This window comes from Neodiprion virginianus, chromosome 2, assembly GCF_021901495.1.
Source record: "Neodiprion virginianus isolate iyNeoVirg1 chromosome 2, iyNeoVirg1.1, whole genome shotgun sequence".
Classification (NCBI taxonomy): Eukaryota; Metazoa; Arthropoda; class Insecta; order Hymenoptera; family Diprionidae; genus Neodiprion; species Neodiprion virginianus.
The window spans coordinates 14,044,030-14,071,198 of NC_060878.1; the positions used below are offsets into that span (position 1 = coordinate 14,044,030).

General features: G+C 41.3%; 1 protein-coding gene across 1 annotated transcript in view; it reads left to right on the forward strand.

Moving 5' to 3' along the window:
- Nucleotides 1–27,169, forward strand: part of LOC124299036 (division abnormally delayed protein) — a 66,289-nt gene that overhangs the window by 31,425 nt on the left and 7,695 nt on the right. Inside the window, exons 3-7 of the mRNA XM_046751869.1 lie at nucleotides 13,360–13,924; nucleotides 14,472–14,673; nucleotides 20,912–21,129; nucleotides 26,135–26,279; nucleotides 26,834–26,987. Of these exons, the coding sequence (XP_046607825.1) occupies nucleotides 13,360–13,924; nucleotides 14,472–14,673; nucleotides 20,912–21,129; nucleotides 26,135–26,279; nucleotides 26,834–26,987 (1,284 nt within the window). The remainder of the gene's footprint in view (nucleotides 1–13,359; nucleotides 13,925–14,471; nucleotides 14,674–20,911; nucleotides 21,130–26,134; nucleotides 26,280–26,833; nucleotides 26,988–27,169) is intronic.

Consider the following 27,169-nt stretch of genomic DNA (forward strand, 5'->3'; position numbering starts at 1 on the left):
GACAGTGATTCATCCCTTGACTTGGATAAAAGACAGATAAAAACTGTGGATGCATGTCTTAATAAGCAAAATGAAAATTCACGTGAATCTGTGAAGTAAAAGGCTGGATATTTCAATCCCTGCACAATGTTTAGAGAAACAGTCGTTTGGCATTTGAGATTTTCAAGTGATGGGCGGCCATTCACCGTGGATGCCCGAGGTGAGTCCTTGCCAAAGATTTGTTTATCATGCTCGTCGTGTCATTTCCTGTTCCATTGTCATCAGATGCATCGTTCCAACCTCACTCCCGTTTACCCGAAGATTCTTACATCTGTCGAGTGTCGCTTTGCGATAGGTACGCGATGAAAACGAATTATAGACAAGACTGCCATAAATCAATTATAAAATTTCATCATTCTTTGCGTGGACGTCGCATATTTCGTTGGTACTGTAATGGAGCAAAATGTACAATCAGAGTTCGTTTCTCATATTTGCAAAAACGATCCAAGCATTGTCTCTTTTGTGGATGATAAATCGCCAATATTCCAAGTGGCGTAACTAATTAGTTCAGAATAACGGTGGAATTGAGTGAGTTTAAAAAATGTTCAATAGCCCAAAATCGAATTTTTTAACTGTTTTCTGCCGATTTTTATCATACGAACGTCTTTCAGATCAATGGTTTTTTATGGAAATCGTGTGATTTCTGCCGCAATCCTTTCCTCCTTCATACCTGCATCTCCTTAGGCTGCCTTATTATCCATTTCTTTTGCGATGAAAAAAAGGTGTAATTCCCGAACCTTGAAGGATGAAAGAAACGTGAAAGCCGAACTGCATTGAGGCAAATCCATGCAGTTCTTGTTCTCGAATTTTGCATTTACGCGGAAAAAAACAAGGTTCGTTCAACTTCTCCGCGTCAGAACGTAATTTACCAGCATCGTTCGAACATTTGGTTGCGTGCTATTTTCATGCGACGCGTAGGCGCAAATTGGACCCTGCACGTTTCACTTCAGTGCATACGCGTATGTGTGTAAAACCTTATACTCGCATAAAATATAACGCGCGCGTTGGTATGCGCACCATGAATTTCGTACTTGGATCACACTCGAGTGGATCAACGGTGCTCACAGATATTCTGCTCTACGGTACTATTGCGTTTTTTCTCTCCTATAAAATTAAATCGCATTTTGTCGCTGTACAGGATCGCAGATTTTGTTCGAGTAATGGCCATTGCAGCTGTGCAGAGTACCTTCACTGCAAAAAATGGTGAGGTTAAAACCGACAAAAATTGGCCGATGTGGGCTGCTATATATACATTTTTATCAGTTTAAAAATTGAATATCAGATAATGTTGAATTTACATCAAGTAATCTTAGTCTATACCGAGAGGAACGGGTGAAACTTAGCAGACCCATGGGTAAAATAATTGAACTCTGTTGTTCGGCGGGATTGTACCGCGGAAATATTTTCGTCTGCAAGGCAGGGGAGCCAACTTACTTGAAACAAAGCATGAGTTGCCAAACTCTCCCGCGTCAAGTAACGAATCGAAATTGTGTTGTCATGATGACTCGAGCAGTCGTCTGTCAGTCAGCTAGTCAACATTAAATGTTTATCAAGTATTCCCGAATCTCTGCATCGGCTATTTGAACCGCATAACCTTCAAAAGCCGCATTTAGCAGCAGAAGCTTGAGTTGGCCAGCCTGGATAAATGGATAGATGACAATGCTCGCGCATGCGCAGTTGGACGTTCAATTTTCAAACAGCGTATGTAGATACCTGGTTAAATACACTCCGCGTGAAGGAAAAGCCCGCGAGCAGAAAACATCCAGAATCCCACGAACAATTAGTTTGGCTTTGGGTTTCGGAGGCTTCTCCCCTCCCTGCAGGACCACGTGACCTGGTGCATAACAGCACGATTCGGAAGATGGTGTCAATGCTCCCTTCGGTCGGCGTGCGCATTTTCCCAGGATGCATAGCGTCGGCTACGCCGTGCCGTTTCTCGGCCGGCAAGATTGGGGTCAATTTATCTGCATCGTGCAAAACAATTCTAAACGTCGGATTGATTGGCTCGTTGACTTTTCTTTTTTTTTTTTGCATCGCCTTCGGAATCAATTACGTGTACACTTTGTTCACCCTCTTGCACTTCTACGTCGGGTAGAATTTTTCTGGAATGCATCGTTACGTGTGCAATAAGCACGCTACTTCTTTTAGCGTGAAAGAAAATCAACTTTCCGAACGGTTCGTTTTACACTTTGAAAATTCTCCTCGCTTATCAGATGACCTGGGTTCTTAATCTCGATTTGCCGACTTTTCATCAAGATTACGTTCACCTCACGCCCAACTCCGTCGTTCTCTACGCAGCTTGGGAACGAGTTTAACAAAATTATCCTACGGGTTGGAAGTTTGCTGAAAATTCGACCATTATTCTCTTTCACGAATCTACTATTCCTCAGTCGCGTATAAAGATAATTGGCTAAATGTGGAATAATGTCGCGAATTCATGCAGTGTTTAAATTTGAAAATCGCGCATATGCCGTCGTAAGATATTCTATATTGCAATCACTGCATGTTTATATGGGTACCGATCAACTTTTTTCCTCGACAATTCGTTCATTGCTTCGATGCCGAGAACCAATAACGTCAACAAAGTCGTCTTTATGCAGAGTAATTACCAGACACTGCGGATGACGTCTTATAACGAGTCGATGAGTCGGCGAAAGTCATATCAAGAGGGTGATGACATAGCAACGCGATCGAACGTACTTGAAATATTTATGTGCAGAGCTTCTTAATCGTCAAGTTGTCTGGTGCATACCGTTAATGCGGCTGGACCAGGAGAGTCAACGCCAAGTTAAACTGTATACAATAATAGTATCCATCGTACCGAGTCATCATCCTGGGATATCCGTAGCTGTGAATGTGCAAAGCGTTTTACAAGCATAGAAACGGGTCGTGTAAAGACATGCAGGACCACTAAGTCCTAAAACCCGGTCACATCCGGTGCGGAGACCTAAGATAGCTCAGCCTGTTTCACTTTGTAACGAAAATAGTACCGAAGATATTAATTATAATATTGCAGTAAAATTTTTGAATTACCGCAGGGTTTTAGAATTTTTTACTCCTACGTGGCTTTACGCGACCGGCTTGTATGATGCATAGGAACAATGTGCACGATACCTCAGCGTTGCAATCCATTCGCCATACCGCGGAATCTTGTACATGCACTTCGTAATATAAATATGCATTATATATATTATGTTACGTATGTCGGATGTAATACCTGTTTGAATAGAAATACCAACGAGGTTGTTATACCTGTATGCCTGATATTTTACCGCATATTATACCGGAATCTGGCATCTTCCTGATAACATCGTTGCTAAAATACCGTGGCTAGCAATAAACTCGACATTTTTATTGCCTGTGGTGAAATACTTCCCATCATCCAATAAAACGAATAGCCTGTATCCACGATGCTTTCAACTTTGACTCTTGAAGACTGGCAATGCACGGCGTTCGGCATCTCGTCGTCCGAGCATGCTTCGTTTCTTTTCTTATTTTTGTCATCTATTCTCTTCGCTCACAGTACATTGCCCGTAATGCTATATTTAATCACCGCTAAGTATATCCTACATGCGGACTAATTAAGTTTAGTCATTTACGGTATCCTTCGATACAACCGCATGCTCTTGAACTCGAACGCGGCAATTGAACTGCAATCCTAAATGAGACTTAATTAAACGCTGACGTGAAATCGTCCGTAAGTGATTCTTGATAATTTTGCAAAACGCGCTTTGGTATCCTCGTGAGAAAGCTCGTTCTCTTTTCCCCCATCCTTCTCAAGGAATTCGGTATCGCGTTAAGAATGCAAATGGCCGGTCCACGGGGCCTCCGGCTCTGGGAGAAGAGACGAAGGGAGAAAATAAGAGAAGAGTCGGGATGACGGATACCCGCGCACCTGCATCCACGTATACTGCAGCGGTATCGCCGTTAGAGGATAGTCGTGAAAGGTCCTTATTCCCCTCTCGCCCGTTCCCTCCACCGAGAATAGTATCTATTGGCTATTGTATTCCAACTCCGCGCGGTGCATGTGGGAGCCTTTTACAAGATGATTAATCGTGGTCTTTGATGGGCTCTGTTGGTCCGTCGCGTCGCTTGCAGTCGCTGCGCCGCCCGACCAAAACCGGCACGCAACGCGTAGGATGAGGAGAAAGAAAAAAAAATACGTTTTTTCTTCTCTCATCAGTCAACGTGGGGTTATTTCCTTACCCGCTCATCCTCCACCTTCTTTATTCTTTCCACATCACTCTCCCTCTCTTCCGTTCTTCTTCATCTTCTTTTTCTTCCACCTTTCCTTCCCACTCATGGGATATATCCTCTTCATACCGTGCCCGAGTTATTGTTTGAGTTGGTGAACGATCCGACGCTGTCCAGTTATACCCGCTCCCATCAATTTCACTGATCTACGAAGGCGTGTAGGTGTCGGTATAACGTGTGCTTGTACCTCGTCTACGTGTTGAAAGTACACAAGTGTTATATGTTATATCGGGCCTGCAGGAAGCCGCCGGACGTGGTTCTCTTCTTGTTCGATTAAAAAATTCGATTCTACTACTTTAAGAATTTAGAATATAGGCCGTCGCCTAACCTAACCGCCGAATAAGTTATTCCAACGTTTTGATTCTTGTCGATCAATTGAATTATAGGATAAACGTGTGTCGGTTTTTGACCGGCTTACGTACGAGTTGTAGTCATCGTTTGATCCAGTTGTGGATACAGTCATTACGTGCAATCGGAAGTTGTGTCGACGAATGGTAGAAGGATGCTTGAATCGCGACGAACACTTGAAGATTATGTCAGTGATATGAATAAATACAGAATCTTGAAAAGGTACTTAATTAAGACTAATTAAATGGTCTATGTACCATGTACCAGAACCAGGCAAAGGATGTCAAATCCAAACGTTTCATGCCTGTTTGGAGAGTCCAGCGGTATTATACCTTCACCTTGCACGAAGTCAACTATTTCTTCAAAGATTTCTTCAATTCCTCACGAAATGTATCACAAAGTTTATATTATTCACCTAGTATTCCCATAGCATGCTTACCACGTAGCTCGCACACTTTCCGCCTTGGTTTCTGTCGCCCACTCCAAGGGCATGGTGATGTAGACCGACGCCAGACGCCAGGACACATCAAGTCTCATACTCGTACCGATATCGAGCAGCGCGGGCGTCGGCGATGACTAATACCTGTGTGGAATATACCTGCGAGAAATGTCGCAAAATTATGTATTCAGTCTTGTGTGCAATTCAACGTACTTGCACTGCAGAGATAACCTGATTCTGTCTGACTATTTTAACAGCTTTGAGTTGACGACCATTGAAGTTGCACTGTCAAGCTGAAAAATTTATCTGTTCGCAATTGTCAGTATATCGAAGCTATTTGAGAACTGGTATAAATTAACCGACTGCCCGTTGACCGATCTTCTTATACTGTCCCAATTTCGGCACTGCAGAGTAGTTAGTCGAAACCGTTATATCATTCGGTTTCAAGACGTCTTACCGATATAACCTTGTAATTGACCGCAACCCTTGTTGATTCAGCGATAAGCGAGTTACTTGAATAAACAGAACTGCAAAATGGATTAGTCGATAGCTATGTGTGTACAGCTAGCTGGAATATCACAGTCAGGTGCAGTTTCAAGTGTAGTCAAACGCTCTTGACATGTAATTGAAAGTAGTCGGGAATTGAATAGATAGGTGATACAATTTGTCCATTCGGTTTAGTCGCACCCTAAATTCTCATCTAAATACTCTGGGTTTGTTACTTACTCGAGTTTGTCAAGGATCAAGCCCGATGTTTTTAACACGATATTGAGAATTTCAAATTATTCGTAAACCCTTGCTCAGAGCTGAAATAAAAATCGTTCCATATATTCCCTCCATCCGTACTACCAAACCTCCTTCTTTTAAATTATACTTATGTAGGCATGAACTGTACCGTACAGTGTGGGTACATGTGTGTGGACGTACTTTTTTGCTCAGTTGTTAATTTTCTCTCTCTCTCTCTTCCCTCCCTCTCCTTTCAGTCCTCGTCCTCCTTCTCTCCGCGAGAAACTTAATTATAGTTCTTGTATACCCCGAGTCGGTCAATGAAGGCATGCGGCCCTGCCGGGCAGGCAGCATGGTACAGTTCCCACGTGCATTTCAGAGCCTGGGCACAGGACTCCTACTTCGTCGGCTGGGTCCTGGGTTGAAGCTCCTCTCTCCCACATGGTGGCGCTAAAATAAAATGACCAGCGCGGAATGCAGAAGCAAAAGAGGTGGAGTGCGGAGAGAGGGTAGAGAGATCTTCCTCCTCCCGAGGCTCTTAAGAACCGCGGGTATAACGACGACGAAAGGCAGGGGATAAGGCGGGAAAGAGATGGATAGAGAGAGGGGAGGTACCAGGTAAAGGAACGGAGGCAGAGAGCCACGGGTTTCCATCCGACACCTTGGTTGGCCTGCCAGAATGCTGGCCCGTAGTCGCTCGCGCCAAATATACCCGAGCAGCGTCGACGAGGAATGCGAGATGCTGGCTGCCGACTGGTTAATACCCCGGTGAATCCATCCGTGTGAGACGCAAAGCGCTACGTGATTTTAAGTCTCCAAATGGACAAATATTCCGCAGATCGTTGGACCGCGTCGCCGATCCGGTGTATGATGAAATTCCTCTCAAAAGCACCAATGGTGCAAGAAGTATAATGTCGTTGTGGTAACCAATACCAAAAATTCTTCGTTCGTCTTCGGCAACTATTCAAATGTTGTAACATTTGCTTTAAATTAGGAAAAAGAACAGTTCGTAATCAATGAATGTAATTGACGCATGGAATGCATAGGGTTTTGAAAACAAAGTCGAACAGAAGATAGAGTTGTGGAACGCAACATTTTGTTTTGAACGTAATTTCCGGGCTAGTAATTGATTTAGGTGTACATATTCATGCACAAGGACAGAATAAGACAGTAGCGTGGCTGAATTTATGTTATCCGGTGTTTGTTTATGGAAAGACCTGCCAAGTACTACCAACTCATAATCTTTTGTTTCCTTATATTCCAATTTGCTTTTGAAATCCTCTACTTGTATATCAATTGCACATTGGTCGACCACAAACTGCTCTAAGCAAATGTTACGGTTAACTTGGAAATGGGTTGGATTTCAGTAGTTTTTCCAGATCAATGAGAAATTTTTTTTCTATGGTTACCTACTCTGGTACTTTGAGAAATGGGTAAGAAAATTTTGGTGGTGGTCAACACTTCAATCACGGACAGGGAAAACCGGAAAAGTGTCAGGGGGGAAAAATTTGTCCGGGAAAAACAGAGATGACCAAACATCTAATGAATGGCTGGAAAGGAAATTAAAAAATTCTCATTTCATTATTGAAGAAAAACACGTGTGGCAACCGCACGCGACAGAAGTAAAACTTCGGCATTACAAACAGTAATGAATTGCGCACCGTGCAAAGTACATAATACGTACACAATATACTTATGCGTATGGGGTGATCCTTATTGACTGTGTTGACAAATTTTTTCCGGGCCGCCCTCTAAATCGGCTTCAAGTGATTCAAAAAAAAATTCCCGCATTCTTTCTGATTGTTATCTCAACCCTTCCCACCATCATCGTACCAGATAATCTAGACGAATTGTACACCCACTAAATGAAGAACAAAGTCAGATTTAGACGGTGTGCAGATCTTCGAAATTACTTGGTATGATAATATGAATTTTTTATCAGATATTAGCATCACTACCGACCAAAATCTCGCAGTTACAGATTTTTTTTATAATTATTACTCTTACAGTAAAATGTATGCTGAGAATGTGGCCGAAAAACCTATTTTTTAAATGGGGAAATCCGCTCTTTTGTTCGGAGGGGTTAGATTTGAGATAAGTATCTGGAAAAATCAGAGAATTGTTTTTTAAATTATTTGGAGATGAAAAATTCGTTCGATTCCTAAATAAGGACCACTCTAATATATACATTTAGATGTGTTTTCGTGTAATTTTTCTTAACATTTTTGAACTTCCTAACGAATTTACATTGAGATGAAACGAAGAATTGGAGTTCTTTAATTTGGGATTCGTAGCACTAGTGAAGATAGCAAGACCTTTAATCAGAGAAAATTGGACACCTGGTCAGGGAAAAGTCCGAGAAAATTTTTTCCGCGAAAATTGACTACCGTGTCAGTGTATCTATCTACTTGGAATGCTTTCGAGGGAATTTCACTACTTCTTTTCGCAGAAAAGTTTCTTTTGTTGTCCAGCCTTTGAGTGATGAATGAGATACTTAGCGCAAAATTCTACTGAACTTCTTGACGTTATACGCTCACCCCTGGTACACGTGCTGCGATACCTCTGTTATCAATCCATGCCCTAATTTTAGCAAGATAACAAGATGAAAAATTTCAATTCCGCTTTGCGCCTGATAAAAAAATCACGTTTCGTGAAATTTTGGATTCTGAAGTTCTTTTTAACCAGTTCATCTCGGCTGATTGGGGACAACGAATAGATGATGGAAAATACTTGATTAAAACCATCCAGTCGTAAAATAAAATGATTCGATAGCCGAGATCCTCGTCCTCCGGTGGAACTACACGGGCAAGCGCTACTCGCTCATACCGGTTTTAATCGATATATACGAAGCGACAGACATTCCTACACCTATAATACCTACACCCACTCACCGACCCGGTGTCCGTTCCTTCATCTCTATGCCACAGGTGGCAGTCGCGGGTGTGTCACTGGTGCGTAATGCTAGAGCGATAAATGGGATTGTCAGTGGGAGACAAAGTAGGCGCTTGTCGCCCGTGGCGCAGCTCAAGCAGTAAACCTGCAGTCGGGTTGATCCTGCGCGCCGACGTCGCGGTCGTTGATACTCGAAAGCTTTCGATTAACGGATAAGAAGCGCTTGCGCGATACTTGGCACACCCGGTATTGGCGAGCGGCGTGTCCGCACGTCTGGAAATACCTGCTGCATCGGGAATCGCAAGAATGAAATCCGAGTGCTTTGGGGCGGGAGAGCTGCGGTTGAACGGATGTGCAGGGAGGAAGCGCGATGAATGATGCACCTTGAAGTAAGCTGCAGCACCAACCAATTCAACTCATTCTTCGACGACCTGTCGGAGAAAGACGTAGGTACTAACCTCTTACAGTTTTTTGCGAAATTCCACGGGACGGGAAGAAAGAAAAGCCGAAGAAGAGAGAGGAACGAGATCCGATGCGACAATCTTGCGTTATGTGTCCAACACTTCGGGGAAGCAATGTGGCCGCGAGCCACGTGCAACGAGATACTGAAACAGCGGCAAAGTCCTCGTTGTATCGAGAGAAAACGGTGAAACTTAGCAGGATAAGTGACCGACTACGCATGCGTAAAATAGTTGAAGTCTATTGGTCGGCGAGATCGTATTACAGCAATGATTTCGCCTGCAGGGCATGGCAGCCAACTTACTCGAAACGGGGCATGAGAAACTGTCACGCATCCAGTGGTGATTTGAAATTATGTTGCTATGATGATTCGTTATAGGAGTAATTAGTCCAGTAACATTAAAATTTAGCCAAGTCTTCTGGAATATATGCATCAACTGATTCGGGTTTGCTTAACTTATAGTAATTCGTATCACCTACGTAACCTGTGCCAATCGCCTTTGACAGCTTAAGCTTGAGGTGGCCAGCCTGCATTAAAAGACGACGAATATCGCGCATGCGCAGGTGGACGCTCAGTTTGCTAAGTTTCACCATTTCCTTTCGGCATGATGTACGGAACGTGTTCGATGCCGTAATGTAAATATAATACACAGAATCATCGTTTAGCGTATCACCAGAAGAATAATGAAAAAAAATAATTCGCTGAACCAGAAAATTGTAGTGTTAACATAGAAACAGTAAGACTTTTAGCTGCCGAAGCGAAAATTTTCACTGCAGTATAGGTTTTTCAAGCAGAGCTACAGTGGGCTTTTCCCAATCTAGAAAACTTGTTAGCCAAGTAACTTTCAAAATTCTAGCTATTGATAAAGATTTTCTTGCTGTCTCTATATCAGTAGGTACTAAAATATCTTGGTCCAGCGAATTATATTTTCCGTTTATACCGTCAGTTAGATAGATTCAAAGCCGTCTTCAAGTTTAAAGCTCGAGAGCCCTTCTCGGGAATTTAGGTATATTTTAACCCCTACGAGTATATCGCCATAAACGAACCAACAAACCATTCAACCAGCAGCTTTCCTTCTTTTTTACATTTTATCATATTTCTGTCCGCAGTACATATCAAAAGATGTTTTTTGTGTAAAAAATCTCAAGCTCACAGCTTTCAGTGAAGTGCACGCTTCAGTCGAGGCACGATCGCCAGGCTCTCCCCCTACCAAAGAAAAAAAAAAGAGTTTGAATATTTTTGCAAGGTATAACATCTGTGAATATCTCTGGTTTGCCTTACAAAATCGAATGGATATATTTTTTAACTCCGATCCACCGTATTTGATTCCCGATGTTACTGCGTATTTACGCTAAAATTAAAAAAAAAAAAACTCGGAGGCATGAGACACTGAACTAAAAACAACGAAAAACGGTGCTTCAAAAGACCCCGGAAGTATAGCTGTCGTTTCGTTCGATATGTAACATAATATACACCAGTTCAATCGAGGGGGAGCAATGACTTGGCAATTTTAAATCAGAACGCGTGGCGGCGCTGATTCTACCTTGTTAAGACGACTGCGATGTTGAATTTGGTTCCCACGTTGAACGCAACGGTGGAGCCGCAGCCAGTAAAAGGTTGTTTCCGAAAAAAAGCTCCTCCTCTCTTTGTCCGACAAGGAAAGACGTATAAACCGTAGAAACCTCGGGGCTGCCGCGCCTGTTTTCGGAACTACCTTCAATGGGTCTGGAGGAGACGGTTGCTCGTGGGATATCGGTCTAAGAAAATTTAGTTTGGTGTTGGCGTATCGCTAACAATGGTCCATTGACGCCGAAACTTGGAGTGGAGGGGATCTTTGTTCGCTTCAAAACGTACTGGCACACCCATATTTACGGATATGTGTACAGGACTGCCGTCCAAGTTTCACAACTTTATAAACATTCAACATCACGGCTACCATCTAATATTCTCTTTCTTCTTTTTCTTTTTCTCCTTTTTCTTTCTTCCGCTTCTTCCACTTCTCGATCTTCTTCCTCTTCGTCTTCTTATTTCATAACAATAATACATTATTGGTGGCATACGTTACTTCTCAGCATTACTCTCTGAAAGAGAAACACATCGTGACTCACAAAATAGCGCCTTATTTACGACGGAGTTAACTTTAAGGATGAATGAAATCACGGTCTGATGAAAAAGTTGGGAAAACAGAGAAGAAAAAACACTGTTTCAAAATATTCCAGCAATGTTATTTGCGTCGATGATGGTGAAAACGATCTGAGCATCATTTCTACAATGTACTAGAAATGTATTTAAGGAAATTCTAATTACGCAAGCTGAGATATTAACAATTTGAGAAAAGGTTTGACAATTGGAACGTTCGAAATGATTAAGCTCTTATATTTTTGATCCGATTCTAATTTTTTGGATTCATTTTGCTCGCTGATCAAAGCTTCAGAAATTCATTGAAAAACATTCAAGCAATTTTGAATAATAGTATTGTTAAATCTACGCAATTAGTAGAATTGTCGATGAACATTTGTTGTTCTTACTTACGCAAGTCTATTTTTATTCACTTTGCAGATAATCAGGGTGAATGTGTTAGTGGTCGACCATTTTGAAAAAACAGTCCAGTGATCGGTCACTGTTGAACCAAGTTGCTGATTGCAACTATTTTATCACAAAGATTAATTACTTGTTTACTCATTAAAAAAGTGTTCCCTTCATGGAACTATAAATATAAACCAAGAAAACAACGTATTTAATTTCATGAAAAAATGTGTAGTTACAAAGGTGTACACTGAATTCTAATTGCAAGTGCAAAAGACGAAAAAAAATAACCGACCACTAGTCCATTCTCCTTATCTGTAAAAGAATTTTACCCGGAAACATTTCAGGTAGTAGCGATGTTGTTTCATTAATGTTTACCGTCATTGGCCCAAATAATATTTCCGGAAATTTTTTAGACCGTTCATTCTCGTTTTTCAACTTTTGATCCAGACTGTACGTCCCATACATCCTTAAACTTTGGTATGCGCTTACTTCGCATTGCCATTAACGCTAACGCAAATATTACTGCAGAGTTCGGAAACTCTCGTAAACGCATATCGTTTCATGTACGAAATATATTATCGTCAGCTTGATAACCCGAGGCAATTAGCAATATGACCGTACCTACTTATTTGTACTATATAATCGTAATACGCAAATAGAACTAATTACTGTGCCTTGTCGATAGATTAATAAAAGCAAATAGAAAACAGCGGTGCAGCAAAAATATGACATTTACGATCAGCTTATCTCGAGTAAAAAGAAAATATACCTGTCTTTTAAATAACAATTTTTTATCTTTCAGCAGAATCTGCCGAGCGGTGCGCACTTGGTGCTTTGATTACCGAACTATTTTTGGAATACCGATAAGTTGAAAGTAATAAAAATGGTAAAGTTTAACCAAATTTTTTGCCGTCGGGTGGCTTCGCAATTAGTTGCTCGTTCGGACACGAAATTTGAATAAGAGTTATTTTAAACAACGTCCCGAAATAAAACGAATTTTAATACATAAGAAATGAAATGAACAAAATATTGCGCTCCGTTCAACTATTTTCACTATTTTATATTAAAAAACAATACTCAAATAAGAATACGATATAAGTAGTAAACACACCTATGATTACGATAAATTTTGAGGTTATGCAGCTAGAAAAAACATAGAAATCTTTATATCACGGCATTCAATCCGTGGATTTGTATTTATGTATTCAAGATTCTGCACTTACATTTCGTTGAGACACTTTTATAAACAAAAATTGAATGGATATTTAACTTTCTACGCGTGACATTACAAACTTAGCACCAGCCCCGGTTAACGGTGGGTAAATTTCCTCATTACTTGAAACTGACAACACTAGTTTTTAACGCGTGAGTAAAAAATCTGTAGTACCTATCAAGTTTTATAAATAAAAGAAGCTGAAGCGAGTCTACGAAAGAACCAAATTCGCCAGGATTATTATTGGTGATCAGAATACCCTGTTCCCTAAAATCAATTGGAAGAACCTATCACGGGAAAGCGTTTGAAATTCGCATGTATCGAGCAATACGCGCTTTTCTTTTTGGACCGGAAATTTTTATCTCCTCGTATAACTTGATTATCATATTATTTTTGCACCGATTGATAGGACAAACGAAGAGGATACTGATGAAAAATATCTGTTGCATTTGATTGCAGACACCGTAACAGTGCTGGTCAGGCATTCCGAGAACAGAACTTTGACCCTCTTCAATCAAGTTTATCGCACAATGGCTGTGGAAACGTATCCGTCTGTGAAGAGCCTGTATCGGGATATAGTGAACTACGTCGCACCCGAGAACACACCGGACTCCCTCCAGCAGCCTCGGACACGTGATATGCTGTACCTCAGCTTCCTCAACTTCTTCGACGAATTGTTCCCCACTGCTTTCCATCGGGCAGTGGATCCCCTGAAGCAGGATTTCTCCAAGGATTTCAAGTCCTGCCTCAGAGAAGCCGTCGACAGCATCAAACCGTTCGGCGACATCCCCAAACAGATATCACAGTCCGTCGTAAAGAGCCTTGAGGCTACCAGGGTACTTATCCAAGCCCTAACTCTCGGGAAAAATGTCTTGGACAAAACCGACGGAGCCCTCTTCTCCTCACAGACAGCTCAGCAAACCGCCTGTTTCGAAGCTCTCCAGCGAATGACCTACTGTTCAAAATGTCACGGTATCGCCAGCGACATCAGGCCCTGCTCTGCGCTTTGCATAAACGTAATCAGGTGAGAAAAGTTCAACCGTTATCCGCCCGGCAGATTGTCTACCGAAATTTCAGGTTTCTTGAAAATACGGGAGATATATGGGGAATTTTGTATAATACTGAAAAACGGTCGATTGGCTAGTTGCTATTAATACATACGGAATTTGTTGAAAATATTCAAAAATTATAATCCTCGGAGAATTTATCACCATTGCCTATATACGCTTTGTCAAACGATAATGGTGTTATTTACTAGACAAAAATGTAAAGTAAAAAGTAGAAGAAACGCGAGTAATTCGATATATAACCACTTATTGGATGATGATCATATCTTTAAAAAAATTTCAATAACGTTATTGCCAATAACAATATTTCCTTTTTATTTATTCCGACAAAGAAGTGTGTGTACATAAAGCTCGGTCTGCATTCTTTTGGGTAAAATAAAGCCTGATCGATTTGAATAATTGGTTGCCGAGATACAAATTCCCATAATTCACCCTCGTCTGTATTCCCTAAACTCGTAAAATCTGGAAAAACTTTTCTGAAATGATATCCCTTCCTCTTTTCAGGGGTTGTCTGATCGAGCCAGCGTCGCAATTCGACATGGCTTGGTCGGGATACGTCGAGTCTGTCGAACGACTCGTAATCGCCATCGACGGGCGTAACAATCCTCTGGGTCTGAATGTGGAAAGCGCCATCAGGCAACTGGACACGCGTATTTCGGATGCTATCATGCATGCCATGGAGAATGGTCCAGAGTTGAAGGAGAAGGTAAGAAGCACATCTCGCCTCTTGATGACGATACTCGTGCGCTTGGTGAACTCTTTTTCTCGCATTGCTAACATTTGAATGAAAATTGACTGCGTTTGCGGTATTTAAAATGAAGGTACTAGTCTTTCTTCATGGGTTGTCAAAGCATGCCGAGTATTCACCATTCCTCGACAGTCCATTCACTCGAGAAAGTCATAAATTTAGTAGTTGGAAATCAGCTTATAAAATAAAGAGCCTTATCATGACTGAAATATTCTTTGAAATAATTGGGGATCAATTGAGACAGTTGAAGTAATTTGAAATCGTGGCGAATCAATTGAAATCACATGATAGCGTCAAAGATACCGTGTGGAAAACATTAGACATCGTGATAATCGTCGTGAGTCTCGCGGTAAACACCAAATGGTTTCAATGACATCAATATTATTCCATCGATTTCCATGGCATCGTGTGCTTGTTGATTTCCACTTTACCAAGTCATTTCCATTAATTTTCAACAATTCATTCTGACTTTCGGTGATTGTGCCCGATTCGGGAATCACTGAAATTCGCTTAGAAGACTAGAGCATCATTCGGAAGTAGGAGTAACGTTGTGAAGTGAATGTTATTACCTTGAAATCGTTTATTTTATTTCCAAGTAAATGGCCCTCCCGCCATTCTTACGACTCGTGTCACATTTACCGACAGCTGATGAGAACCAAAGGAACGATCGATATCCTTGCAATTAATGTTGAAATTTTAGCTAGTATACGAGTGGCGTTGGATAAAGCTTGCGTTACATTTAACCTCTGTAAAATGATCGATATATTTTCATTCCAATTATCCGTAGCGTCCGTGTTACGAAACATTATCAATCTGAAATCAAGTGCGCCGTTCACCGGTGCAGTTATCCTCGATCGTCAGTACCGTCAATAAACCAAATATTATAATTCTTCGTTCGAAGGGCGCGAAAGTTGGCGCCGGGACCGGTATCTAATTAAATTTTTCACAGTGGTCGCCAGCGTGTGACTAACACGGTGGCGAATTCATCTCCTCCGAACGAGCGAAAGAAACAAAATTAAAGTGACCAAAACGGGACAAAGGGCCCTTAAAGCGGGCGGTTCGAGAGGTTCGAACGCGGATGACTGTGCCCTGCATGATTAAATGCCACATTGCCAAGGAAACCACCGAGCCGACCTGCGCGAACCTGCGCCAACCTGCGCCAACCTGATTTCGCAGGCGCCTACCTGCACCCTGCGCCCTGAGACTGGCAGGGGGTCTCCCATTGGCTTGATCTATGACGGTACTAATAATTCTTCACAGCTGGGAGGAAAGGCATCGTTTTGCCGCGTCTGAAAGGTCGCATTCCAGATTGGTGTGTCGGCGATACAGCTCCTTGTATATATACATGTATACAAAGGAATCCTTAAAATATTTGCTCGCTGAGTGTACGACATGAACGATCATTCGGGGGTATTCAACTCGTGACAGCCTTCGAGGAACGTATAATAGACTCTCTTGGGTTTTATACTAATGTGTAATCCTCGGAGTATTCGAATTTACAAATTGTGAGGTGTTGTAAGCTTTTGTCCCCTCATCCATAGAACCTTAAATATGAGTCAGCACTATTCTGCAATTTTTATCAAATTTTGCAGACACGTAGTCGGAACTCTTCGAGGTGACGTTTTTATTTTTTCATACTACCGATACTCTATGGGAGATATTCTCGGTGTCAATCATCTATTTCGGCCTGACAACTTCTATTTTGGCAGAGAGTAGAATATCTCAAACTTGGATTGATTCCGTTCAAATTCAAGGTCACCGATGTCGTCTGCTGTCACCTATTCAACTCGCGTAGCAGACAGGTGGCAGCAGACGACACCGGGGACCTTGAATGCGAATGGAATCGATCCAAGGGTGAGTACTTGGATAAGAGATAGGGATGAATCCGTCAAACCGTCTGAATCAAAAGTTGGGAAAAGAGGCAACACCTTTGACAAAAACTTCAGCAATGATATGTAGTGTCAATGATGGTGAACGCGAATGAAACAACATTCTTACTTCACAATAAGTACTAATAAATCTGAGGGAATTTGAATAACACGAGCTTAGATATTAACAATTTAGGAAACGTATTTATAACTATAACGTTCAAACCAGATTCCTACAAATGGTCTAAAAAACATTCTGAAAATGTTATTTAGTGGTACACTTATAATACGCTAATTTAATTTCCGAATAACATCTGTTGTATAACCGTACTTATACAAATCTACTTTTATCCACTCTTAAGATAATTATTTGTAAAAACCTTTTCTCAAATTGTTAACATCTTGGTTTGCGTTATTCAAATTTTCTCAGATACAATTCTGTCACATAGTAGCGACATTGGTTCGATTATATTCACTATCATTGCTGCAAATAACATTAGGTACCAAAGATTTTTGAAACGGATCACGACTCTTTTTCAAACTCCTCATTCAGACGTTCCCGGCCGATTCATCTTTAAATCTCAGATTGTAGTAAAAACAGTAGTTCACATGCAACCGTTGCCACAGCCGCGAAATGTGTGTAAAGTCATAAGTAATGACCTCTCTGTATATCTTTGCATCTAATGATTCTAGTTGCAAAGATTTGCCGCATACTTGTATGTACGCACACCCGAGTCTGTAAAACGACGAGACGTCAATGACTGTAGGATAACGTTTCGCAACTCACCTGGAAAAAGATATCGCAGTACACAGTTGCTTTGCATGTCATAAACTAGACGCTGTTTAACTATAATATAAAATTTAGTCTCCCATCACTCGGCCTTTGAATTGAATCATTATTTCTTCTTCTTCACCATCCTGAAGATTTTTATACATCTGTATTGTTATACACATGGATGGGAATTGCGTGCTACAGTTTAGAATCAGTCAAATGTCATTGATTTTTGAAGTTCGATTCAGTGATCGGTTTATCTTGTCGGTATGTCCTTAAATATGTTGGATCAAAATCTTGTTTCTCTTCTTCCTAACGAGGGTTGGCTCATTGAAGTTGCAGTGGAGAGAAGCTTGCGGGTTGACTAACCTGGACATTGTTACAATATCTCACAATACAGTCTGATTATAGAGTTATCAAGCGGGTCAAAGTTTAACAACGCGCAGATAGAATCGTGAAGGTCTTTAGAGTTCCTTCGCACGTTTTGACCCGACTTGTACATAAATATATTGAAGAAGCAGCAAGGAATTTTCATTCTCGATTAAGTTAACATCTGATTAATAAGATGCAAAATAATCGTCATAGTGCCGGTCGGCAAACTATGAAATTATTTTGCACCATATTTTTGAGTCCGAAAAACTTTCTACGTTTTCTTCTTTTTTGAGGATTGATATTTTTCGAATTTGGTTGTTGCTGGCGGATTCGGTGCTGTCGAATTAGAAGAAGGTGGTGGTCGGAATTCGGGGCGTTGGGTGTATAATGTACAACACTGCGCAGCTCTACAGGGCACAACGAACCTGTTATTCCTGAACGCGAAGCCTGGGTGCGTGCATTTCGCCTGGTAGGGCAAGATCGGCAAAGGACCGGGCGTGAGTCAACCCGCAAAGGAAGACAGAGTCCCAATCGGCCTCGTTAATGCGAGAAAGACGAGATGCTGCACGCGACTCCGAACGTCTCTTGTTGCCATGTGACCCGCCTCATGCTCTTCGCTGCAGATTCAGTCGCGCTTTCTACGACAAAGAAACTATCCATCGTCCATAAATATTCAACATTTACACGAATAATGTAATTTCTGCCAAGCGGACTCTTAATGTCGAAACATTTCAAGAGCCTGGCCCCAATATATTGTAAGTGATGTAATAATCTGCATCGTATGTTCGTATAATACCAAATATGTTGGAACAAGATGCAAGTGATGTTCAAGCGGTACCTGAACACTTTTAGCCACTCTTAGATCAGCGAATTTAGCTTGTGATAACGCTGTGACAGATTGCCGTGTGAAGACTGGAACACTTTGTTGTGACCTAGCAATGAACAGCTATAACGTTCGCCATCCAACTTGTCGACATCGTTACGAATCACATCTTATATCACATTCACGACCGAACGAGTCCATGCTTAGTAGCACGTAGTGAAAAGTTATAAATATCCACTTACCTCGCCACTTACATGTGAGAAATGTATCCTGGGAACAAAGAGAGGATTACTGTGGCTTGACCAGTATATTTATAAACAATATTATCTTTGATTGCAAAATACGCTCGAGAGCAATTTGACCAATGTATACTTTCTATGTGGCATTCGGGATCATTGTTGATGTTCGTCGATTAATTTGAGGGTCCAAAAACGCGCACCTACACTAAATTGGATTTTTTTTGCTGGGCACGAGAGGCTTACCGCATTCGCTATTATTTGCTTTGGACGTGAACCGGGTGAATTCCAGACTCGAGACTGCTTCTGGAGTATAAAATATCCTAGGTCGATGAAATTGTCGTTCGGAGGCTGCAAGCGGCTCAGCAAAGCGGAGCTTGTGCGGAGTCGGACGACAGTCGAGAGGAAAGATAAATTTACATAATGGCTGAATAACGGGAATTTATGGAGGAGCTTTGCCCGAACTATGGGATATACCTCGGGCATAGCCAGGAGACGCGGTGGGACACGGCACCACCTTGCCACGCAGGGGGTTGCACGGAGTGAGTGACTCGTGGATGTGGATTCCGAGATGATAACATCGCCTTACGCGTGATACCGTGAAACGTGAAATTCACCTCTATGCATATTTTCTGATGCACGACTGCCCCGACAAACCCATTCTGATACCTCCTCCATGGGCTTATGGATATGCTAACGATGCATAATTACTAACACACCTGTTAGATGCATAGGTTATATCTCGGGAAGATGTTCGTGTAATGTTTGGTTATAAAATAATATATTTTCATTACTTTTTATTTTCGTAAAAAGTCTCAAATAATTTTTTCTTTTTACATTGAATATTTTCCAAGGTACCCTTTCGCACGCCTTGAAATACCTCACGTTAAAACAGGATGTACGACGGACTATTATTTGTTTATTCAGTGATTCGTTACGACGTCTGTCTATAACTTGTTTTAACGTGATATGATAATGGAAATAAATTTCCTTAGAATTGCCATATGAATATTATATATATATATATATATATATATATATATATATACGTTCAGCAATCGGGGATTATATGGGAATTTCAAAGTTACCTTGAAAATACGAGAATTATACGGAAATTTCGCACAGAAACCAGGAATTCGCGCTGAAATTGCCGTTTATACATTCTCCCGCTGAAATCCAAATTTTTAAAAATAAACAGCCACAATGTCGAATTTTGAAGAACGTAAAAATCGATTCCGTAGAATTTTTTAAATAGATAGAAATTCGGAACACAGAAAAGCCAAAACGTAGAAATAGTAGAGTATACAGAGCTATAATATAAAATTGTCACAACGAATAAGAATACAACAGCATTGTGACGGCTCTATATTCTTTTTAATTTTCTATACTTTACCCTTCGTTTTGACTTTTCTGTACTTCAGCTTTCTACATTTTGAAATTCTATGAAATACACTTTCGCGTGTTTGAAAATTCAATATTGTGACTCTTATATTTTCTAATTTTTCTACATTTTTGACTCCATCTAAATTCATCAGTTTTACACATCGTCGAATATGACGGTGTTCAATGTCTATTATATCATGATAACGTACGAATATACGGGAGTTTTGAAAAAAATAACCGGGAATATACGGGAATTTTGAATTCTGATATCACTGGACACACTGTTAAAATTATTCATGAATATCTGGGTTAAATTATTTCTGGAATCTATGTACCGAGTTACTGTCTACTGGATCAACAGCATTTCTCTTTTTCCCGTCTTGCGTAATGATCTGTATAAAAAGTTGTTCATCTGGGTAATCTTGATCGGACAGTGAAAGAAATTCGTGCCCGGATACGTTTTCAGTTTATGAAGCAGTAGCAAGTAAAAACTTTTTTTTTAATTGTGTTATTGAAATAACTCATAAACTACTGGACCGATCAAATCGAAAATATAATCGGTTCTGAGGTAAGAAACGCCCCGTCAATTTAGACTGAAATCATCCAAATTCGTTCCTTCGTTCTTGAGATGTCGTTGAACACAAAATTAATCACACGCACACCCAGAGAGATGAAATTTTCACTTCACGGGGAACTGTTAATTATTTTCTCAATAAAATTATATTCCTTTTATTTGCTCTAGGTACGCGCTGCATGCGATCGCACAAAACTGGTTGATTTCGTCCCGTCGAACACGACGACGATGGATCCCGTTGCATCTTACAAAGTACCTGCAGGACTCCGTCTGGGTAACTTTTTGGCCAGCGTAGGAAGATCCCGTAGCTTTTACGGTACCTTGGCCGACACCATCTGCGAGGATTATCCGGACAAACATTGCTGGAACGGAGACCGTGTCGGAGAGTAAGTTTCTCCAAACACCAACTGAACATTTTTAAATGTAGTGAAATACTCGACCTACCTGCATGTCAGCATTCGATTACAAGCATCGTGAAAATAGGTATATAACCTTTCGAGGAGACGAATGGCGCCATTCATTTGATACATATTTTCGAATATAAAACGAAACGTGTATTTACGATGTAACCACGCCAATTTTCACTGGAAATATATCTAACTGAAATACGTACAGTAATCGATGGAACTATAAGTTGCTTTGAATCTCGGTACAGTGTATATTTTCATATCTCAAAATTATATGTTAGAAGAAAACCAGAACTTCCACCGTCGTATACGTTTAAAGTATCATGTACAAAAACGCCATAATTGTTCCTCGACTCTGCACAATCCTTAGTCCTGCACCATTCGGAGTGTTCAGGTATACTCCCCGACTTTACAACACGTTGCAAGTGACTGCGGTTTGAAATTGACCCATCGTCAGTAGTTTGAAATCATTCAACCCGAACGTGGCCATGCTTGAGGTATCAAGGAGCGCGGGACAAAGAAAAGTGAAGCAAGTATACGGGCTCAAAAAATTGGTCATCTTTTTGCGAGATGAAGAATGGGAAAAATCCAGATTCAACATCTATCGCTAGTCGAGAGTAAATATTTGATGTCTTATCGCTGCAACTTCGCGCCTGCATATCGGGTGTCATAACTCTGATCTATCTTGCCTCGCGATGTCACCGCGTTCCTTATTACAAACCCTTTTTCATATCTTATTTTCTCTTTCATACACACACCCAGTTATACGCATGCCTTGTGCACTTGAGGTATGTTTGTACCCATGCACAGCGTCCCTCGCATGTATGTAAAGTACACCTATAATACGACGACGTGAAGAAATCCGTAATCAGAGCTTTTATCTGAGAGATAACGATGCGTACTTATGCTGGGCTAACAATAAGAAACGTGGGCGTTGGCGTTATTAATACGCAACAATACCCGAGGCGTCGAGAGCGAGGGACAGATTGCGATACGAATAATGAAATAAAAATAATGCACACTCAATGACTGTAATCATTAAACCGTTAGCATGCGGAATACGCGACTTTCCATTGCAATCGCGTAGTGATGTCATCCCTTCGTTCGCGTTCAGAACAACGCTCTCCGGGTGACGCTAAAGGCACATATGTCACTTCTTGTGATAACCGATGAACCTGCAGAATTAGTTTTATATATTTTGCCTATCGATCTTCCGATCACAAGAAGGATCCTTCGAAATAGTCTGATAAAACTGGGTCAAACCTGAGCCAAGATTTTTTAACATTTTCCTCGAAGTGTCAAGGTCTGCTTTGCTTTCGGGAAAGAGACCACTCACTTGGGCATGGAATGACGGATCTCATTTCAATCAACTCAATTTAGCAGCAATCATTTCCAGTGACTTCTACTGATTTCTACCTTATCATCTGATTGCCAGTAATATCCAAGCCTTCTAGGCGTTTTTCAGTAATTCCAATCATTGGAAATAAATGACAATATCTTCGTCAAGCGAAAGTGAACGAAAGCACATCACATGAGATAGAAATCAATGGAATCTTAACGTCTTATCGAAACATTGTTCGAGGTATTTGGATACATGCATCACGGTTTCTTCAACTCTATCACGTGATTTCATTTGATCAAATGATTGGTAGTGATTTCCAAAGATATCAGCTATCTCGATTTATTCCTTGTTATTTCAAATAATACTCCAAACACTCAAGTCCGTTTGATATGCAATTTGACTTCTAGCTGTTAAATTTATGACTTCCTTGGGTGAATAGCCCCTCACTTTCGACTCTTCTACATTACGTATGCTACGATGGTAGCTGTCAGTTGGACAGAGACATGCAGACTCCCCGAATTACCGAGCGACACTCACAATCAGCAGTGAATTAAGTCGCGTCGACATCTACTTCGGCCATTAAGCATCCGGAAACGTTGCCTTCGTCAGTGCAGGTAGATTAAGTCCAAAGTTCTCGGAATTTGTAGATCGATGCATTTATTCCAATGATGCAAGGTGCCGGGAAACACCACCAGACATACCCCGCTTTCGCAACTGAGGGTGACCTCGCCCCCGAGCACAGAGTATCGCGGAACCACTTTTCTTCTCACGTGCAAGCGAATCCTTTTGTATGAGTGTAGTTTATCGTCGGTGGTGCGGGCGGCGACGTCCCGGCGCCAGGCACCCCTGCATGACCAGACTTGGCGGCGCTTTGCTTCGCGTTACGTTGCATTGCGTCTTCATTTTCTCAACCACCCCCCGACTCGGTATCGACTTCGTTACTCTGAGCCCTGTAGCGAGAACGGGATTAAATGTTGACTTGAACAAAAACGAAGAAAAATTTGAGTAATTTTTTAATTATAGACCGAAATTTAAACTCTAGAAACTAGATTGTAAAAATTTTTTGGTTCCTTTTGATTCGGTCCGTTTAGTTCTGTTTTCTCGTGCGTATAGATTCAATTAAAAGCCGCCACATTACCCCAGTCTCATGAAGTCGGAACAGTCGACATCACTATACGTTCCACACAAAAATACATTCAATCTGTTAAAATTTTCTTATATTTCGATACGAGTAGGGATGATTTTACATTGTTTTACAATCTTTGTCCCATTCCTAACGATCTGCTAGAGAAATCATTTAAAAGAGTGACATTCGGGCAAACTTCTCATTCACCAAACATTGGAGCTGTCCAATTCCACCCGTGTCGAACATTGTCCCAATGCATTACCTGCTTGGAATAATAATATAACAAATAATCAATCCTCGGCACGCGACGCGACGCGACACGCAAACGGTACACCGATTATTCTGCAGTTTATGAGATTTCGGTGAGTTGAATGAGCACCAACTAGGTATTATATAATCTAAGCGTGCTTTTCCATTTTATAAAAAATTAATTTGAACCTTATCAGGCACGGTTGGCAGTACGCCAAGTATATCGAGATATCTAATTAGATCGATTACAATCATAGCGATGAAAATCCTTATCGAACAATAAGCATCCGGCTGTTGCTTGGCGGATCCTGGGAAGTCATTAGCCTCGGCCAAGGAAGCCTTGAGACTTGTGCCTCGCGCAACTTGAGTCATGCAGCGGTCAACGTGTGAGCTCTGGAGTATATAATAGACGCAGGCAGACGGTGAATTGCTAATCAACGCTTCGTTTAAGGCTTCCTCCAAATTAAATAATCTCTCTCGCTCTGGGCAACCAGACCTGGAACCTCTGCTGGAGCCGCTGCGCTGTGGCGGTAAGGAGAGACGAGGCGAGGGAAAAAGCCGTGGGGCTCTGTGGTTATTAATCAACAACAATGGATTCCTTCTAAGCGCCCTGCAACGATTATATCCAACGCGCTTCGCGTGAAACTTTTACCAAATCATCTATAATGACCAACAAAGACCATCTGCGAGGGGTCCAGCTCCGATTTTGATCAAAGTTCGCAGGAATGTTTGGTGCAGGCCGGGAATATCCGATACGAATTTTTTCAAATCTACCCAATTTCAGTCTCAGGCGGTGTATCAACCTTTTAATGCCTTTTGCTGACACATTTAATAGCGTTTTGACAACCGCTCAAATCTATCTTTATGAAATTCACTCTTCCGAAATATGTGGTCGCCATTTTAATTTCCAACATAGTGGACGTCGACACGTATCAAAAACCTGTAAATTCACTGGCAAAGTACCTACTGAAGCTTGCGCGGGAAGAGGCGAGAAAAATCGGGGTGTTTTATTTCAGCAAAATTGTTTACCCTCTCTGAATAATTCGAGAATCAAAGTAAGCGCCAACCTCTGAAACCTCAAGTTTTGAAACGGCGGATAGCAGGTAAAACCCTTTGCTTAATTTATTACCGTCGGAGCCCAGACAGCGGCCGTGGGCGGCTGGCGTCCAATCTCCTCCCACCCAAGTGTCTCATCGCGGGTACCTTTGTCTACGAAATTGAACCTCCTTTTTCGATTCGAATCCTTTCGCCCCGCAAAGCGCCACCCTACACCCCGCACGACAGCCGAGGCAATAAAGGAATCTTGAATTATTCGAACGCGACGTCTTCACCAATACGCTTAGGTCCTCCCGGCGTTCGAGACTTTCCTGACGAAAATTACCGATAACCGAGAGGAAACGGTGAAACTTGACAGGCTGAGTCACCGACTGCGCATGCGCAAAATAATTGCGCTCTATTGGTCGGCGAGATCGTGCCACTGCAATGTTTTAGTCTGTAAGGTCAGCAAATTGTGAAGCAGGAGTGCCAACTTACTCGAAACGAAGTATGAGATGTCGGATGCTCCCGTGTTGAATCACGAACTGAAATTTTGGTTCTATAGTAACTCGTAGCGGTAATCGGTCAGTCAGCACTAAAATTTTGCCAGTCCTTCCCAAATTACTACATCCATTATTTAGGATCTGCTTAATCTAAAAAAAATTCGCCTCACGTACCTAACCTGCGTCAGCCGCGTTTCACAGCTGGAACTTGAAGTGGTCAACCTGCAAGAAAATCCAACAAATTTCACGCATGCGCACTCGATTTAACAGGTTTCACCTCGTAATCTCGATAGGTTTTCATCCACTGGGATTCTGAGTAAGAGCTATATAAAACGAGATAACCAACCGAAGATTTATCAATATTCCATTCTAGTTCTATTGGTATTACAATGTGTAAGATTGAATTGGCGAAAAAATTCGTCTTATCGTCTTCGAATGGCCTAGTTTAATTATTTGATATTTGCAAGGTGGCTCGATGCTGTCGAAATCTCAACCGTTATCAATTCTGATAAAAACTCGACTACGGATAACGAAACACCAAAACAACGCAATATTTTGGAGTGAAATAAGAGAATTCAACGAAACTTTGTGAATTGCGATCTTGCATCGTCTGCATTGAATAAATTACGTTATAATGCTGTGTTTCTGGTGTTGTTCTTTGATTTTTTTGTTTTCACGGCTAGCGAAGAACACTTGAAGTTAATGCATATCTCTCGATTTCTGTTCCAGCTATATGAAGACGATTGTCGACTCCAGTTTGACGGCGCAGAAATACAATCCTGAACTTCCTCTATTGGCAGGAAGTTCGCCGCAATCTCTCTACGACAATGCGAATACGAGTGAGCTAATCGATCAGTTGCGACATGTTAATCAGGTGCGTAAAATTACGTCTTCTGTTTTATACACGCGAAGCCATTTCACCAAACTAATTTGAACTGCCCTGATCCAAGGGACTTTATCGCATTAGAAATGAACTTGATACTAGAATTATATTTCCAGTTCAAAAATCTCTGCGCGTTTAAGTTCCAGTAGAATTATTAGCATCTATTTGGTGTAATTGCACCCATTACGAGAGTTCTTAGGTAATTTGAAATTCTCCATACCATGCTAAAAACATTGGGTTCAACTCTTGATACGTTCTGTAAATAAATAATAGCAGATTCAATGTTCTCAAATCAGAATTTATTTTCGATATGACATCAATTTCGGTAATGTATAAGGGTGAGATTATACTCGCTGTATAGACAAGCTGTTGAATGGACATAATACAATTAACCTGTATCGGCGCTATCATAATTGCTTATAATTAATCAGTAAGTGGCGGTAGAATGTTTGAAAAATTTCAAGCCAGGTATCGTAGACATTTTCTTTCGAGGTTTCCTTTCCACCGTATGCTCGTATAACCTGGTGGTTATTTCAAAATTCCAGATAGTTCAATCGCAATTGGCGTCGACACCGGATACCGGTGCGCTTCTCAGTGACGGAACCTTCGATGGATCTGGAAGTGGAGCTGGACCGGATAGCGATACCGAGAGCGACGGGTACGAAGCTTCCGGATCGGGCGAGGGATCCAACACGAACTGTAAGTCTTCTTCTTGCTTTGTCGAGACGCTTTATTATTATCATTTCAACAACTAGATGCGACAAACTGCAGTATGACGATAAGTTACCATCAGAAATAGTACCTAGTAACCACCTTCTGCGTCAGTGGTCGTAAGAATCACACTAAACTTGATATCGGGCACCTGCTTGGCTTTGAGTTTT